The sequence below is a fragment of the Patella vulgata genome, chromosome 7, assembly GCF_932274485.2.
Source record: "Patella vulgata chromosome 7, xgPatVulg1.2, whole genome shotgun sequence".
NCBI classification, from domain to species: Eukaryota; Metazoa; Mollusca; class Gastropoda; family Patellidae; genus Patella; species Patella vulgata.
In genome coordinates this window covers 35,452,682-35,470,720 of record NC_065885.2, presented here as the reverse complement: position 1 = coordinate 35,470,720, position 18,039 = coordinate 35,452,682, and the positions used below count along the sequence as shown (strand labels likewise).

Below are 18,039 nucleotides of genomic sequence, written 5' to 3'. Positions count from 1 at the left end.
TGTGCGCGCGTTGTGTCATAAGGTCTGTCATTAAGTCAACTAGCGTGGTTTCGATTTCCCGGTTGTATGTGACATGGTGTAGGGTCGCCTGTCCGACCTTGTGAGTTTCCATCCACTGCTAGAAACCCCTATGTGCAAGCAAATTATTGAAATAAAATTGAACCATATGATAGTCCCAAAATGACCTAGTTTGTGTAGAGTAGACGCAGTTATAATCTCTTTCTCTGAAGCTCATGTGCCTTTCTTACACACACTGTCAGTCCGTCACACTTTTTGGGACACAATAACTCTCCTAATTGAGCTAGAATGTTCAAACTTGATGCAGGTGTTTATTAGGTCAATGCCCTGATGGAGTTCGAGGATGAGCAGTTTCAGCTTAGGGTAAGCAGAGATAAGCAATTTAATTGGTTGATGCTTTGGGACACGATAACTTTAGTTCCAATTAAGTGGGATTCAAGAAACTTTTCTTGTAATTGAATACCACGAATTTGTACTGAATTGACTATGGATTAAAACAATTTGTCTGGAGTCACTCTACTTTGTGCGACATTTTCGGGCATCGATTATTATTTTTGAATGCAGCTGCAACAATCTGATTGGATGGTTGGAATTCAGGTCGGCATTGAGTGGGATTTCGATTAAAAAACCATTCGACAACTTTGGAGTTGCTTAACTCACGGGCTAGAATAGCAGAATAACGCATTTGCGACGGTTACATTTTCAAAATTTTCTCCAGGAGGGGAACATATTGCACGCAGCGATCCATCTACGTCAAACTTTGAGAATAACATCACTGCCCTAAATGCCGGCCATTTAAAACGCTCACATGATCATTTGGGGGCGGGACTTATCGACTGGCTGTACACCCGAAGCACATGGTTTATGTAAACAATGTCAAGTTAGCGAAAATGTCGACTTTTGCCCCCCCCCACCGGTAAAACGATATATAATGTGCTAGTGAGTAATAATGCAATACAGTATTTACCATTGTAACTGTCTTTACAGTTTCAATATGTTTATCTTTCAAAACAAGGTTAGATACTCCTAAATTTGTCTTCGCAAATAAAACCGCTTCTGTGAAATTATCTTTCATGGGCGCCGCCATATTGAATAATTAGTGGACTTTTTCGTGATTCCGCTTTGATCAGTTTGACATATTTCATACACACAACGGCTAAATAATCATATTTAATTTCATTCAAAATAAAAATAGAAGAGAAATAAATACTTCTAAAAAATTTTAAAAGCATACTCAGTGTTTTCGACTTAACTAAAATCGTCGATGTAAGAATTAAAATGTCAGGTAATTAGCTTAGGGCCTGTTCTCAGTGGGCGGGAGGGGGGGGGGCTAACCCGATTTTTTTCGGGCATTTCGAGCTCTGCCCCCCCCCCCTACCAGTCATCGAGCCTGTACGCCTATAGTTACCAAAAATGTCAAATTAATGTCTTGGTAACCATGAATTAATTGGATATTTCAGTACATATGGTTTACCTCTAGTGGTTGGTGTGTGTCATGTCTTATGATTGTGGGTTAAATATATATGTAGCTGCCGTTATTTAACCACCACAGTCCAAAGTGCTGTAATAAAATAGACTATAAATATGCATGTAAAGACTTCCCAGAACACCGCACAATAAAGTAAAAATAATTAAATTCTAATAATCGTTGACAATCGTTTTAAAATATTGGCAATTGGCCAGCTAGGCTATTTATGGCAATATTTTGAATTGCATAACAATACTGTAATGACTGTCCAAACACAAATAGGACACAATCTAATTTTAATTACCGCTACGCACTCGATTATTTCGAATTGCACAGATATTCAACAGTGGTTTCCATATACACACCAAATATAGCTAACAGCAGCCAATTTTGCTAGAAACTTGACAAATTGTCCTCTCATAATGGGCTTGAAGTGAACGACCAGGTAAAACATCAGAGCGAGAAAAACCAAGTGCTTGTGTGCCCGTGTGTGCGGGGGGGTGGCTCAGTATCCGATTTGAGTCGATACCAAGCGCATTGGACTCGAGTTGTTTAGTATCTATTTAGTTCCCCCAAATATGATGATACATGTACCTTTCTTATCACTAAGTCTTCTGACATTCTCTATATCCGTCCTTCCTTCCTTCTGATAAAGGCCCATCATTTTTAAGGTCATATATTTTATTACTGACAATAGCTTGAAAACATTCACATCATTTTGATTTTAAATACCGACCTTTAGCAACAAGCGATTGGTTTTTGAATAAAATTTTAATTGAGCGCGTCAAAACTGACATAGTTGAACTCCAGGTCGAGTGTAAAGCAAGGCTGACACTTGCACGATTCCATGCGCAAACTAGTCGTAAACTGGCGTGAAGTGTGCGTAAACCCGCCGTGACTGCGTGTCATGTCGGGACGAGAATTTTGAAATGTTCAAAATTTTGGTCACGACAAAATTTAGCGACCGGGTCGTGAGCTATGCGCAAACTGTTCGTGAACTCGTCGTGAATTCGTCGGGACGATGCAGGAGGATGCGTGGCAGTGCGCGTTATGCCACGACTGTCACGAACTGCCACGAATAGTTCACGACTAGTTCACTGCGCGACAGTGGCGTTCGCAACCCGATTAGATTTTATTACATACTTCGAGAAGGTATTTGTTGAGTAATAAAACCTTCTAGTAGTTTATCAAGGGCTGGCCGTCCTTACCGCACGGTACAAATATTATCACCACTAGAAGCAACAAATTCCAGAACAAGCCAGAACTCATACCAAAATGGCCGCTTTATACAAATGAGTATTTAGGGGAATACTAACCCGAACCCTAACCCTTTTAAGAGAAGTAAAAACTAAATTAGACCCAATTTCAGTCATTTAAACAGGGTTAGGGTTCGGGTTAGTTATCCCCAAAATTCTCATTTATATAAAGCGGCCATTTTGGACTCCGGAAGCACCCGAACCTCGATAAACTACTAGAAGGTTTTATTTGTACCGTTTGGGAACGGCCAGCCCTCGATAAACTATTAGAAGGTTTTATTACTCAACAAATACCTTCTCGAAGTATGTAATGAAATCTAATCGGGTGCGTCGGTGCAGGTGTATATATAGGGCTTCCTGGACACTGCTCGCCATTCCAGAGATCGCCAGCGAAGAGACAATTTATCACAGAGACAACATGCATAAAACAAAGCTCTGCTCTCCTACAGCATCAAGCAGGGAACAGTTACTCCATGTTCCTCCATCCGACGCAACACCCTCTGCCCCAACATCCACATAGAGGAACTTGTAGGTAGCATCTGCCACTGCCATCAGAACAATGCTGTGGAAGCCCTTGTAGTTGTAGTAGTAAGAGCCAGCATTGGGTGGCTTCTTCATGGGGATGTGCTTGCTGTCCACAGCCCCAGACAGTTGTGGTAGTTCCATCTGGAGCTGAACCTGGCAGTAACTTCCTTCCACTCCTCTTCAGTTTTGGGGCAGCGCAGCACTTCGTCCTTGTAGACCGCGATGATGGCTTTACACACCTCGGGTATGAACTTGCAGATGGTACTTGCTTCAACCCTGAAGCTGTACTGCAGACTTGGATAGGAATTTTCAGTGGCTAGGAAGCAGAGGGCGACAGCTAGCTTGAGCCCAACTTGAAGCAGTTCCCTCATGAAGGTGGACTGCTTCTGGAGGCGAGGGGTTAACTTCTCAACCATCTCTTGGAACAGGTCAGGTGTGATACTGAGGTAATTTTTGTAGCCCCTTTGATCTTCCATGTGGAGTTCAGTCAGTAAACTGTCATACTGTCCAAACTCTTGCCTTCTGGTCAACCATTCCCTGACCCACACTTTCCTTTATGTCTTTCTTCGAGGTGAGGTTGCCTTTTCTTGCTCTTCTTCCTCTTCCAGCCTTTTCTGCTGCTCTTGAACAATGGCTAGAGCAGCTGCCAGGACATTCAGCATGTTTTCTCTTCCACAGCCAATCCAAAAATGACCAGGGGTTGGGGAGGCCCCCTTTTTATATGGCGTGCCCAAGTCGGCACGACACCGTCCGAATTGCGCAAACTCGTCCTGCCAATGCGGGAAGTGCGTAAACTATGCGATAACTATGAGTGAACTCGTCGTGCCAGTCCGTGTCAATGTGGACACTGATGGGCACGCATTCGTGAACTCGTCGTGAACTATGCGTGAACTAGCCGTGAACAGTGCGGGAGCCTTCCAGTTCGTGCCCCAAAATGGCACGACTTGCCACGACAAAATCGAGGCCAAAAGTCGTGCAAGTGCCAGCCTGGCTTTATGCTGGGCTTTTACGTGTGCTACGAATGTCACGAATTGTCACAAATCCAAACATTTCCGATTCGTAGATAAATCGTGGACGGTTCTTGAAGTTCGTGAATAATTCTTTTGATTCTTGCTTATTCGTATTGTTTGCAGTATTTCGTAGCTCAACCACGAATCGTGGAGGATCGGCAGTAGCGACGAAGCAGTTACGAATAGTTTACGAATGGCTTATGATAATTCGTGGGCAATTGGGAGAAAATATGCTGAATGTCAAAATACGGTTACGATTTATAAAGGTACGAAATGAAAGAATCATCTACTAATTGTAGCGATCCAGTAACGAATCGGTTACGAATATGTCGAATTCAGTTACGAATATGTCGAATTCAGTTACGAATACGCTATGTGGGGCGCGTGAGATTTTGAATTTACGGAGGATTGTGATAAAGTTCTCCATAACTTTCATCAAATTTTCTATAGTATAAAATACAAACGTTTATTTAAGCCCGGTCCATACCGCCACGACTTGCCCAGACTCTATCCAACGCAACGTCTTGTCTCAGATAATCAGTGCAGTGTGGACAGTCCCACGACCACGTTTCAATCGATTTCCGTCGCGTCATGGCCCGTCGGCCCGATTGAACATGTTCAATCGTAGTCGGATGCAGTTGGTTGCAGTCGTAACTTATCGTGTTTGTGTGGACACTCACACGACGCGATCAATTGTCTTACTGATGTTTAGCCAATCAGAGAGTAGCATTTAGTCATGTGACTGTGCAGGTCATGTGCTCTTTGCTTCCGATTAACTTTTGGAATCACTCGCTAGAGGGAAGTGGCGTAGCTCACGACGCATAATCTGTGAGAGTCAGGCCTGTGTGGACTGGTACCGTCGTAGGCAAGTGAAGTAAAGGCGCGACCCGATTTTTTTTTTACAACTACCCAAGACGCCGAGTCCCGTCGGCTTGTGTATAGTCGTAGCGGTATGGGCCGGGCTTTAGATGCACTGAACTTATTAAACCCCATCTGTGTTTTGATAAAATGTGATGTTGGCTATTCACATCTACAAACCACTTCATAAGTACGTATTCGCGTGTTTTTATTACAGACTTAATAAATCCCAGATACTGTTGACAATGTGCATGTATGACCTGTGTACATTTAAACCAGTCAGCGAAATTCATTATATAACTTGTAAACTTCATATATGATGATGACCTTGTGTGTGTATACCCAGTTCCTTATAAGCTGCGAGTATCCATTTCTCCTCTGTTTGAAGGTATATAAGACCAGACCTGTGGTTTTTTATAATTAAAGAGACTTACATGTAGTTAGGAGAGCGGAGACGGGAGTATGGACTCATGGCTTTACCCCCCCCCACCCCCAATAAATGGCCGCAAGTACTCTTTTCTCCGGGTTATTGCGCGCAAGTAATTATGCCGTTAGATACAATGACAACGAGGTCTGATTTTAACATAGAAGTGAGACTTCTAGAACGTAGGCTTTTAGAAGAAAAATGCTTTATACTGATCCCTGGGATGAGAGACCCCCAGTTGCGAGCAAAGGCGTATATACGTACGGGCTCGGTGAATGTAATAAGGGGGGGGGGCATAACCTGAGTTGCCCCCAAAATATAATTGCGCGTTACAGATGGTGGTGCCGGAGGTGAAGGAGCAGAGCTTACTAATGTAGGCCCCCCCCCCCCATTTAAGGATAATATGGAAAATTTGACGTTCGGAGACACGTTTTCCTGGCTCGAGTCGTGATAGTGAGAATCTAGCATTAAGACAGTTGTATTAACATCTTCTATTTCTATTGTAACACCTCACTGGTTTGTACGATTAAAATGAATAGTCAGATCTTTTATGCCCCTATGTTTAAAAATAAAATAGATATTGAGTAACGTCCTTGTTGACGATGAGTGAATGTGTATAACATCAACGATAAATATATGGTTGGTGTAATTCAATATTTATACATTTAGAGCATGGCGTGAATTTTAAATAGTTTAATAACCAGAAGCCTTTTATGAAGGGGGTTTCACATTTCGCCTAGTGTCCTTTTATCAAGATAAATCTAAAAATATCAGATAAATCTATACATAAAATTGCTAGGGACAATTCAGGTTCTGCCCCCTTACATTCATCGAACCCGCACACCTTTGCTCTCAACTGTTGACAACACTTTCGATGTCAAAGGCCCCAACTTAGCATTTCATAGAATTTGCTTGAGCTTTTTCCAAGAATTATTATTATTAGGGTTTCACACTGCGTAGCTTGTGTGAAACACTATTGTTTTTGTTAAAATTATTCTTATTATTATTCTTATTATTTTTTTTTCCAATTTGATTGTATCTCAGAAACTACTTGTCGGATTGATTCGATGTCTTCGGTTTTACTAGAAAAGTGGGTGTGACTTAGAGATTAAAGCTATTTCGAACGTTCTGCGACAATGCGAAATGTCCGAAATCGTCGAATTTGTCGATTTTTGAAATATTGCCGTAATATTAACAATAATCGTCGGATTTTAACATTGGATACATTATGACATAGCCAGAGACAAGGCACATAGCCACGGTTCTTTAGATTTTTGATTTTCCACGAATCGTCGGAGATATTAGGCGCCAAATTTTGAAAATTTAAATTTTTACAAAAAACTTTTTTATTCATGAATATTTTAATGTGGTATTTTACCCAGGGTTAAAGAGTCATCTGATTTGACCAAAAATGGCACCATTTTTTGTCATCGTAAATTTCCTTGACCCCCATTGGCTAATTCAGTTTTTCAGTCCTGGATTAATTATTTATTGCTCGATTTGTATAAAACAAAGTTCATATGCTCGGTAATCCAAAATGTCATTTTTTTTGTTACCGGTAAAGTTACCTTTCGGCAACGGAAGTGACGTAAATTTAGCAAAAACTACAATTTTGACAGTTCGGTACCACTTTTTGAAAGCAAATATTATTTTTTTTCAAATCTGGTATGACTCAGTTTTTTTAATTTCGATTTCGTTTTCGGGTCATTTTGATTTAAAGGTGAAAAAATGTGAAAAAATGAGCCATTTACAACCCATTCAGGCTTTTCATATTTTAAAATATTTCTTCGCAACTTTCATAAACTTGTAGCATTAATTCATACGAAGAGAATCTATCTCAAAATTAGTTTGTAATATGAGCAGTTGCCGAGAAATGGTCAATTTTGCATGAGTCACTCTTAACGCTATTGTGTCTGTAAAAGAGTCAATTATTATTGGATTTTCATAAAAGTGACACCATTTGATGCATAATGTCAATTGTGACTAGTTCAACTCAATTTAACATTTTCCATGTCACCGGAAATGACGAAATTTGGGTAAAAACTGTATTTATAGCCTTAGAAACAAAAAATTTATTGAAATGAGTCGTATTTGTTGTTTGTTTAATATTTTGATATTTGATTCTAATCAACTAATAGAATGAACCCATACGATCATATAGGTATCACAAAATGGTTTCTAACTTGTTCAGTTGTAGAGAAATAGGTAATTTTCAACAGGTCACTTTTCAAGGTTTTTTGTCCATAAAAGTGTCAATTATTATTCGATTTTCATGAAATTTTCACTATGTGATACCTAATGCCATTTACGATTTCATACAAGTAATTTAAGATTTTCATTATCACCGGAAGTAACGTCATTTTGGCAAAAACTGTATTTTTAGCTTTCAAAACAGATATTTTATTCAAATGAGTCTGAGTTGTTATGTTTTTAAAATTATGATATTTGATTCCAATCAATAAACCCATACGATCATACAGATTCCAGAAAATGGTTTCTAACTTGTATGGTTGCAGAGGAATTGACGGTTTTCTACAAGTCACTTTTTAAGGTTTTTGGTCTATAAAAGTGGCAATTATTATTCGATTTACATAAAATTTTCACCATGTGATGCCTTATGCCATTTCTGATTTCATAAAACTAATTGTATATTTTCATTATCACCGGAAGTACTGTACACTTACATGTAACAAATATATAAAATGAATTGATATTGCTGGATTTGGTTGATTCGGCGTCCATTTTATTTGATGTGTGCAATGATGAGGTGGAAACCTGTTTAATGGTTTCATTGGTACCGGAAGTGACATATGTTTAGGGTAACGTGGCACCGGTGAAACCCGTCATTACTGCATCGCAGTTCTAGTTATGTTCTATTATTGGCAAAATGACTCACATATCATTTTAAAATAAAGCAGACGATAGATATATTATGCATATAATCAGTAATCTGAAAGGAATAATATCTTTATAGGACACAAACGGCTTACACATGCGTAAAAGTAGGTAATTCCAGGAATTTCAAGGATTGAAAATTACATACAAATCAGTATATTCGTTGTAGTTGTGACTTAAAGATGTAGAGTCGAGGTAAGGTAACCATTAAACTAACAACATTTAAATAACTTATATGTCAACGGCATCTTACTTGAGCATGGCTTTCTATAATCGTGTAAACGTATTATATCTACTATTCAGCACTTAAGTTAATTCTGTAATTACAGTGTAATGCAATGAGGTGAGGGCATGGGTTACGTTTTACACAATTTTCATTATGGCTTGTTATAATCGTGACTTCTAGAGGGTCCACGACTTTGATATACCATATATTTACACTATTTGCGTACGAGGGGCGGTCATTTTGTCCAGCAGTTTTGGTCCAGCAGTTAAGGTGTAACGTGATATATTCAAACGTTTTTTTTTTCAATCGGATAAAAATTGTGACCTCTAGAGGGACCACAAGCTAAAAGCGCGATTTTTCTCGTACATCGACCCCTACGGCAGACGGGTGAGCCCAAATACATTACAGTGGGACCCTTCTGACCCTGATTAAGGATACCTACGGGTAGTGTAGCAGCATCGTAGTGATACAAAATATACAGATTGGCTGAAAAGACATATAATATACAATATACTTTCTGAAGCTAACCATACTATTATAACAGAGTACCATAGATAAATTCCATCTATCATGTCAGTATAACAAAAGAAATATGACAAGTCTGACAGATAAACAGAAAATACCTTGACATATGACTACTACAAATCCTAGGTTAAAATACTATGCATATAAGTATCGTATTAGTTTAACAGTTCATTCTATTAAGGATGTAAACAAAACAGCTGATTGGGGTCACGTGACTTACTACTTAACGGCGAGCGGGTTTTATGCACAAATAACAATTACATTCACACGTGGGCCCTCGCGTTGGGCCTAAGCTCCACCACAGAGTCATGCCTGTGGTTTAGCACAGCATTTCCTGTTTGTCGTCCGGGGGCCCACCTCACTGGAAGGGGAGCCAATTAGGGACCTACCTCGACCGGAGTGGGAGCCAGGGAGCCACTGCCGAGGATTGTCTACAATATAAAGTCAGTTTTGTTTTTATAGATATAGGCTTATACACATCATCAAACAATAAGACACAATGAATTATGAAATAATCGAGGAGGTAAGAAAATGTCGGAGAGTTGTAGAGACTTTGATGAAAGAAGAAATAATATCTTGTGACGCAGAAGGTATCAATTTAGGTAAAGATGGACCATTAACACTTCTACAAATAGCTACAACTGACGGCCATGTATATTTATTTGATATTCATAAAGACAAACGCATGTTCCAAGATGGTGGACTAAAACAACTTTTAGAGAGTAATCATGTTCTCAAGGTAAGGATTAACCGTAAAGGTAAAATCATCACGAATCGTGTACTCACTGTATGATTAAAGAGTTTAATCATTTCCCCGGTGTAAGATTTAAGTTATTGTAAATTCAATGTTGGGTATAGAACAACTAGTTGAGAAAACTCACAAATTATAGAAAATGATTGTCCACCCAGTGTAGGGCTTAAACAACTTCTGGCAAGTTTAAACTACTTCTAACAAGGGCCTATACGACTTCTAACCAGGCCCGTAGTTTAGGGGGGGGGGGCAGCTGCACCACTTGGGAAAAAATTGGCGCAAGGCGCCCTTTCCATTACGAAGCCCCCACCCCACCCTCGTAGCTACGGGCCTTCTAGCAACTAACTGTAGTGTCTAAACAACTTGTAGCAAGTAAATACAGTGTTTAAACAACTTCTAACAAGGGGTACTATAGCAAGTAAATATAGTAAACAACTTCTAGCAAATTAGATGTACCCAGTGTAGGGTTTAGTTATTATATACCCATATTCTCAGATGAGAAGTTATTAGGGCTTGGCTGGGGATTGTACTTCTGGCCTTTGACCCTTCGGACTCTGCAGTCCAAAACAGCACACGAGTTAGCTATAAGTAGTGGCGAGTGTCGCGAAAAAGACAGCCCATTATTATTCTTTCTAGAACAATTATTCGTTGTAATTTTATAGTGTCAGTGTAAATTATTGATCTTTGTATTCTTCATCCTCCGTTACATTGTTCGCGAGGTCCTCGGTTTGTGTTTATCCCGTATTTCCTTGAATTTCTTCGCGCATATAGAGATTAAAAGAGCTAAGTCTCTAACTCAATATTTTCCATAATATTCGAAATTAAACACACGAATTAGAATTCAATATTGATAAATTTCAATAAATATTGATGTTGTTATCTTGCAGTTAAACTATGCCATATGGGATCCTAATATCCAATATATCTTAAGACGCAATTAACATTTTATAATCGGTACACGAGTCGTGTATCCTATGGCTTCGGGTGCTATTTTGTAATGAACACATAAAAACATATCCTACAACATAAGTAATTAGTAATGGTTGATTCAAAAACGACAAAATAATAATTTAAATAACGTGTAGTATGCACTAAGCATTCACGTATTTCACCGAACATAATTGATTAGAAATTAAAATAATTTTTTTTTCAAAAATTGAATATAAATCACTTTACATACATTCATATTACTACATTAATATGTGCTTTTAGGGCCGGGGGATTGGATGGCTGAATGGTTAGCGTGCGCGCTGGATCATAAAGTCTGTCATTGAGTCCACTGGCGTGGTTTTGAATCCCCGGCTGTACGTGACAAGGAGTAGGGTCGCCTGCCCAACCTTGTGAGTTTTCTCCGGGTCCTCCGGTTTCCTCCCACTGCTAAAGACCCCTATGCGCAAGCGAATTATTGAAATAAAATTATACCATATGTTAGTCCCGAAATGACCTAATTTGTGTCGAGTGGACGTTAAACCCCATTTCTCTCTCTCTCTCTCTCTCGCTCGCTTTTAGGGCCATTTTGGTCTATTTCAACGTTCTAAAAACTAGAGCCATACGCTCTTTAAATTTTCTAGTATTTATATGAATTTACTTTTAACAGTGAACTCAAATAGATGCGTAATTGGTCATTTCCTGGAATATTTTGAAACTACATAATGAAACCAAAACTAAAATGCTTTGCGCCTATTTCTGTTCAAGACCCATAATTAAGATCTGCCATTCCTAAATTGTCCTCATCCCAACAACTTCTGGTAAATTTGTTTGTAGGCCGCCAGAGTTAAACGTTGCATTGAAACTGATGCCACTGTGGCACACAAGGACAAAGGCGGGGAGTTTATTCTTTGACCACTTCGTTTACGTTTTTTCCGCTTAAACTTTCTTGAACTAAACGCCCAATAAAACGTCCATTCTCATCCCAAGGATTATAATCCGGAACATACTAGTCGAGAGTCCAGGCCCCAACCGCCAGACAGCAAGTGAAATAGTCGCCAGACCCTTCCTAGATAATCCTGTAGTTATTACGATTTTTGGTTAGATAACCAAATTTATATAGTAGCACAAAACCTGTATTGAAGCGAACAAGGGTTACTGATAACGTTGCTAGGTGTACTTCCAGGGAAAGTTATAGGAATATTTCGAATTCGAAACTCAGTTGGGTAGCCAATATACAGCCTTAAAAGAGTTCACCGCGTGTAACATTATTATTACCTATATTCCGGCATTGTATCTGAAGATGGACGCCGGGGAAATAATTGATGGATACATGGAAATATCACCAATGTATCAAAACATTTATCCAATCTGTTTCAGGTTTTCCATGCATGCTCTGGGGACAGCGAAGCATTGAAACATCAGTTTGGTGTTTCTTTGAGAAACGTGTTTGATACTCAGGTACGGACATTATATTATATGCATAGATATAGAAAAAGAAACAGTACTGTATATCTGTAGTGTTCTTATCTACCTTTGAGGAATGATTTATTTTATATTCTTATTAATTACAGGTGGCTCACATGGTTATTCTTGAACGACAAGGTCGTTTAATTGCACCAAGGTTAAAATTATCAGAGATCTGTGAAATCTACGGTATGAACAAAATGGAAGCAAAGACTGATATGCTGGTAAGTGAATGTTTTCATTGGTATTTTTATGTTTGTTTATAATTACGGTTATTTGTACATGATTTTGTCATCATTACATTATCATTTATATTGCAACGTGTTATCTTACGTGGTTTTCGGTGCGATCATTATAATTGTTCGGGTTTACAACGAATCGCATTGTTACCTTTTATCATTGTTACTTTATCACCATTTGTTTACGATTCTATGCACCTGTTATTCTTATTTGTCTTTTTATGTTACCATTTTCACTGTCATCATTGTTGCTTTATTATTTTTATTCGTTATCGATTTTATTTTCGTTATTTCAGAAAAAATGGAATAAAACTGAGCCCGATTATTGGGAACGTAGACCACTTACAACGGAAATGATTGAGTACGCATGTGAGGACGTTACAATATTGGTACCAGAAATCTATGAAAACCAATTAAGGTAACATTAAATATTTAGTATTGTTAAAAAATGCCTTGACCAAGAAAATAGGCTTGATACATATTTAAAGAACAAGGTGCCGAACTCGTTTTATTAGTTGGTGCAATATACATGAATAAGATCCGGCGACACTAATTGTTAAAAAACATGTGTTTTAGTAATATGTGGGCAAGGTCTCATTTTATGGGATGCCGGTGTAATTTAGATCAATATTATTAAATCAATTAATTTGGGACTAAAATACATTACGTTGAAACTAGGCTTCTAGACTCAACACGCTTTCATATTTTGTTTTAGAAAATTAAAGTCGGTGGACGCCATGGAACTATTCAGAAAAAGGGTTGAAGAAACGATTAATTATAAACTGGACCCAGAACTGAAAAAGAGGCGTAGTGAGAGAATGGACAATGCCGCTAAAACAGTCTTGCGAGACATGGGTAGAAAATATAGGTCGTCTGCTTCATATGAGACTTTAACCGACGAAGATGAAAAAGCTGCCATTGATAGAAACTGGTCCAATGAAGAGATTGAGTTATGTATGACTCATGTCGTACAAAATATGTACTACGAGGCCTTTCTCAAAGTTCTCAGAGAACTGAAAAAGGAAATGGATCAAGATGGCGACGACTTCAATCCTGTCTATAATTACTACTATGCACTTTGTAAAGGCAAAACATACTCGAGACCAAACATTAAGGAATTAGCAACGGATCTCGATAATAGATTTCGTCAAATCATATCTAATGACATCGTTAACAAATACAACAGAGAAACACCCCTATATTTTCTAAGAGACCAAGAAAGGGCCGTTATAAAGGATATTCGTATCAAGAGCGCCAGGGACAAATCAAAATACCATTCGCTATTGGTCCATTTTTATTATAAATTAATTGAAGAAGATTTCAAAGAGTTTGAGGAAAGACTCGCAAAAAACCCCTCTAAGGTAACCGTTACTAAAGGTTTTTATACCTTTTTAGGTTATCAAACCAAGGAATCTTACATCCCGGCGAACGTTCGACAAGCCGCTACGCGATTAAAGCAAGCTATTGATAGAGCAGGAAAAAACCCCTTCCCCCCAAGGCCGCGACGCCCACCTCGTAGTTATGACGATTATGATTACTATGACGGTTACTAATTCGATTGCTATGACTAGGACCATGGACCGTATACTATATCTAGTAATAAGACACAACAAACCACTACTACTACTACTACTACTACTACTGGTTTCTGAATTGTTGTTATTGCTTGTCTATATATAATTGCTCTACACACTTGTTACTGTACTTGCTTGAAAACGTTGAGAGAATACTCTTCGAAACGTCGCCCAAATAAATCAGTAATTGTTCTTACATAAGTATGTGTTATAGTTTATTGCTCTATCCAGTTACTAAATGCCTCTAAAAGATTACTACTACTACTGTAATACTATAGCCAGTCTTCATTAGCCCAGTATTAGGAGCAGAATTGTAGGACGTTAAACCCCATTTCATTTCATTTTGTAATACTATAGGGGCTGTTTTTGTTCTATGAATGGTGCTCTGTTTAATATATTGATTAAGTGGTTAAACAAATGGGTGACAACGCGAAATCAGCTACATGTAAGTAGGTATTTTGCAAGATTCAACTTTCTTAGACTAACTCACAGACAGTCCCTGCCATCATCAATTGCTGAAAGTAGGGTACTATCGTCCAGTCATCTCGTGCACAGATTAGTCCAATTAAATAGAATAATGTTGACGTAAAACAGTGCCCATACGAAACACTTACCCAAAAATGGTAAGTGCTCCGCCCTAATAGCTGATACATCTATATGTTCTATATAAGAAAGAGCGAGGTTAAATTTGCTTTCAGACATCATAGAGCGGTCCGAGAGGGGAACATCATTGCCTCGTCGGCTTTGAGGCCAGGGATACCGACATCATCCGGCGTTCCTAGGACGTACTCTCGGCCTCTGGTTCGAGGCCGGAATAGAGACAATATGTAGTGTTTCAGCCGTTGGGTCAGAGTTATAAAGGATATTAAACTCAAACTCCTAAAGTATCTATAATAGATGTTGTAGTTGTATTTGATAAATAAACATAGTTATAAAAACACACAGTGTTCCAGAGTTACTTGATCATATGCAGAACGTGAAGTCAAATAGTAAGTGCAGGGGGACTGCACAATAGACAGAAATCACATACAAACGAACATATCAAATTAAGTGAATCGATCCGGGGGCCAGCCGTAAGCGTCCACTGCGCTGTACAGTCCCGGGCCTGTCTGTAGCGATACAGACCTAACTCAAATTTAAAAACAATCAGGAACATAACCCAGAGAAACCATTGTGTAATGCCAGCATGAGTCATGATCTGTTATATGTTACGAGAAATATGAATGTAAACATATTGAAGTAAAAATTACCTATATAAGTAACCATATCGGTGAAAAAACCCAGGTAGTCTAAAAACTAAAAGCTGTAAGTTAAGTGAGAAACATTTTTAGTATTCAACAAAATAGAGGTATATTGAATACAGTTAGGGGATATGTTCCATTTACCACAAGTAAAAAACCAAACAATACTGCTGTTACGTTGTTCTCTGTTACCAATGTAAAATTGGGACTTGTAAAAAGGACGGAAATGATCAGTTTAGTCAACAAGATATATATATAGTGGACGTCATTAGGATGCACCAATTCGAATAAGTTCTGAAATTTAGCGCTGTACAATTATATATTCAAGATACATTATGTAAGATTTAGATAAAGAACTAGCCATTCTTGCTATAATAGTTCGAAAGTAGATGATGTAAAATGAATGATTTGAAAATTTCATTCAAATTACTCTATTGCAAGCGAAGATATTAGCCTTTGAAGGTTTGACAGACGTGAGCAATAATTTCAACCACCGTACTGGTTGATCGAAGCTAAGTCTCGGTCCTCCATATTTGATTAAATCAAAGTATCGCTGAACCATTCTAATCTATTTAATATCGGAGAAATCTGATGCCATCAAGAGTTGATTAAGGCCTGGATCAGTTAATTAACTTTTATTTAATACTTTAGAAAACATTTCAGGCCTAAAGAAAGACCTGCAATAGGCAGATTTAGCTCTTGCATAATGCATGTTTAACTTGTTCTACATTCTTATTAAAGTTTTAAAGCATGTTTTTGTCCAAAATCCTACTTCCTACTTGAAAATAGTGTTGAATTATTATAAATAGGTGTCAGATGTGGCGAGAAATGATTCCTTCGGTGACCCCCCCCCCCCCCTAAAAAAAAAGAATAACGGTGAAAAATAGATGGTAAGGATTCCAAAATAGTCTTAGAAAAGAGGTGGGGGTGGAACGGTATTTTCTAACTTTTAATCCATTAATAGTTTTGTGTACTTTACCCATCTGCCCGAAAAATGACATTTAAAAAAATATTCGGGGTCTATATGTTCAATAAAATAACAAACATTCTACAAGAATTTACTGTATAAAACGGATGATAAATAGAGGATATTTGTCGTTTTAGAGTGAATAACATATTTTATTTCATCGAGAAGCAAGAAAACTTATATTTTCACGAATGCGTAGCATGAGTGAAAATATAAACGTTTTCTTTCTTAGAGATGAAATAAAATATGTCATTCACGACAAAACGACAAATGTTCTATTTATTTTATGATTTTACAATCATTTTAGGTAAAAACAACATGGACTACTGCTAGCCAGTGGAATAACACTTTTATTTCACTGATAAAACGCGGTATTCCACTACTGATCATAAAATAAATAGCGATATTCTCTATCTGCTCGGTTAAAAAGGTGTCATCCCGTTATGCCCCCCACCCCCCGCTATTGTTCTGGTGGTAGGAGCAGAGTCAAGCACAGAGACCATCAAATACAATAGGATTAAAACTATAGTTCGCTTCACAGAAATGTGGTTTACACCAAAAGTGAAACTCGACAAAAAAAACCTTGATATTTAGTTTACTACATTTACCATAATCTACATGAAATAAATAATGATAGGCCTACAGTCTATAATCTTTTATTTACTTAAGGGCGATATGAAACTGAATAGCCCATTTATTATCAATAATTGACAGTGGATATTAAAAACAATGATGCAATAAAAATAGACCAGGCCCCGAGTCCTCACAAAGCATTCTCAGGCTTAAGTTAAGAATTTACTCAAAATTGTTCTCCTTATTTTAACTAAAATATAGCCCTTTACAAAACTTTGTCGTTTTAATGTAACAAATACATCAATACGTTTCTTTGTTTCTGGATCAAAGATATTTCTCATACACAGTGATTGAAAGTTGAGTAAATTCTTAACTTATGTCTGAGAATGCTTTGTGAACTTAGGGTCAGAACACACAAATACTACATTGGGAAGTAATTTAAATACTGATTAATTAAATACATATTTTGCTGAAGAAGATGGGGTACAGTTTACTACACCGCCTTAAAGTATTGGCAATTGGCCAGCTAGGCTATTTATGGCAATATTTTGAATTGCACAATGATACTGTAATGACATCCAAAAAATACGACGCAGTCTAATTAAGTACCGCTACGCACTCTGTTATTTGGAATTGCACAGGCATTCCGCAATGGGTTTCTAATTTGGCTAGAATCCTGACAATTCTTTTTACTCATTCTCTAATATTACTGTATTGGACTTGAAGTGAACAACCAGGTAAGACACTAATAGCACGAGAACACCCAAAAGTCTCGGTTTTGACAAAGTACCCGATTTGACACTGTTCCTTGCGCATTGGATTTGAGTTTTTACTACGTATATTTTTGTATCCCTAATATGATGATACATATTTTATCACAGCTGAGAATTTATGTATTTATTTATCTTATATTTTTCGTTCCTTCTTTTTCTCTCTTATTCTTTTCTTTCTTTCTTTATATATATTCTTATTTTTATTGGATCTGAAAAAAAGCCCAACATTTTACTTACAAAATGTCATATTTAAGGTCATATATTTTATTACTAAAAAGAATAGATACCTAATCGAACGAGTGAGAAACAATAGCTTAAACAT

The 18,039-nt window shown here is 37.8% G+C and overlaps 1 protein-coding gene across 5 annotated transcripts; it reads left to right on the top strand.

Annotated features, from left to right (window-relative positions):
* The first annotated feature begins 5,188 nt into the window (after positions 1-5,188).
* LOC126827032 (ribonuclease D) lies at positions 5,189-15,103 on the top strand. Of its 5 annotated transcripts, none has more exons than XM_056102203.1 (6): positions 5,189-5,325; positions 9,668-9,944; positions 12,264-12,344; positions 12,458-12,574; positions 12,886-13,007; positions 13,305-15,103. In XM_056102203.1, exons 2-6 carry the CDS (start codon positions 9,705-9,707, stop codon positions 14,140-14,142), a joined length of 1,398 nt encoding a protein of 465 aa, XP_055958178.1. In that variant the 5' UTR covers positions 5,189-5,325; positions 9,668-9,704; the 3' UTR covers positions 14,143-15,103. The 5 variants fall into 5 exon arrangements, with proteins under 5 accessions (XP_055958178.1, XP_055958177.1, XP_050412145.2 ...); XM_056102202.1 differs by lacking the exon at positions 5,189-5,325 and adding an exon at positions 8,468-8,561; XM_050556188.2 differs by lacking the exon at positions 5,189-5,325 and adding an exon at positions 8,472-8,649.
* Positions 15,104-18,039: the final 2,936 nt, after the last annotated feature.

What these genes read in the sequence shown, in the direction of transcription:
- LOC126827032 (XM_056102203.1), top strand. Translation starts at nt 9,705, where the DNA reads ATGAATTATGAAATAATCGAGGAGGTAAGAAAATGTCGGAGAGTTGTA. An exon ending in GAAACGTGTTTGATACTCAG is followed by an intron (nt 12,345 to 12,457) that starts GTACGGACATTA and finishes TATTAATTACAG; the next exon opens with GTGGCTCACATGGTTATTCT. An exon ending in ATCTATGAAAACCAATTAAG is followed by an intron (nt 13,008 to 13,304) that starts GTAACATTAAAT and finishes ATTTTGTTTTAG; the next exon opens with AAAATTAAAGTCGGTGGACG.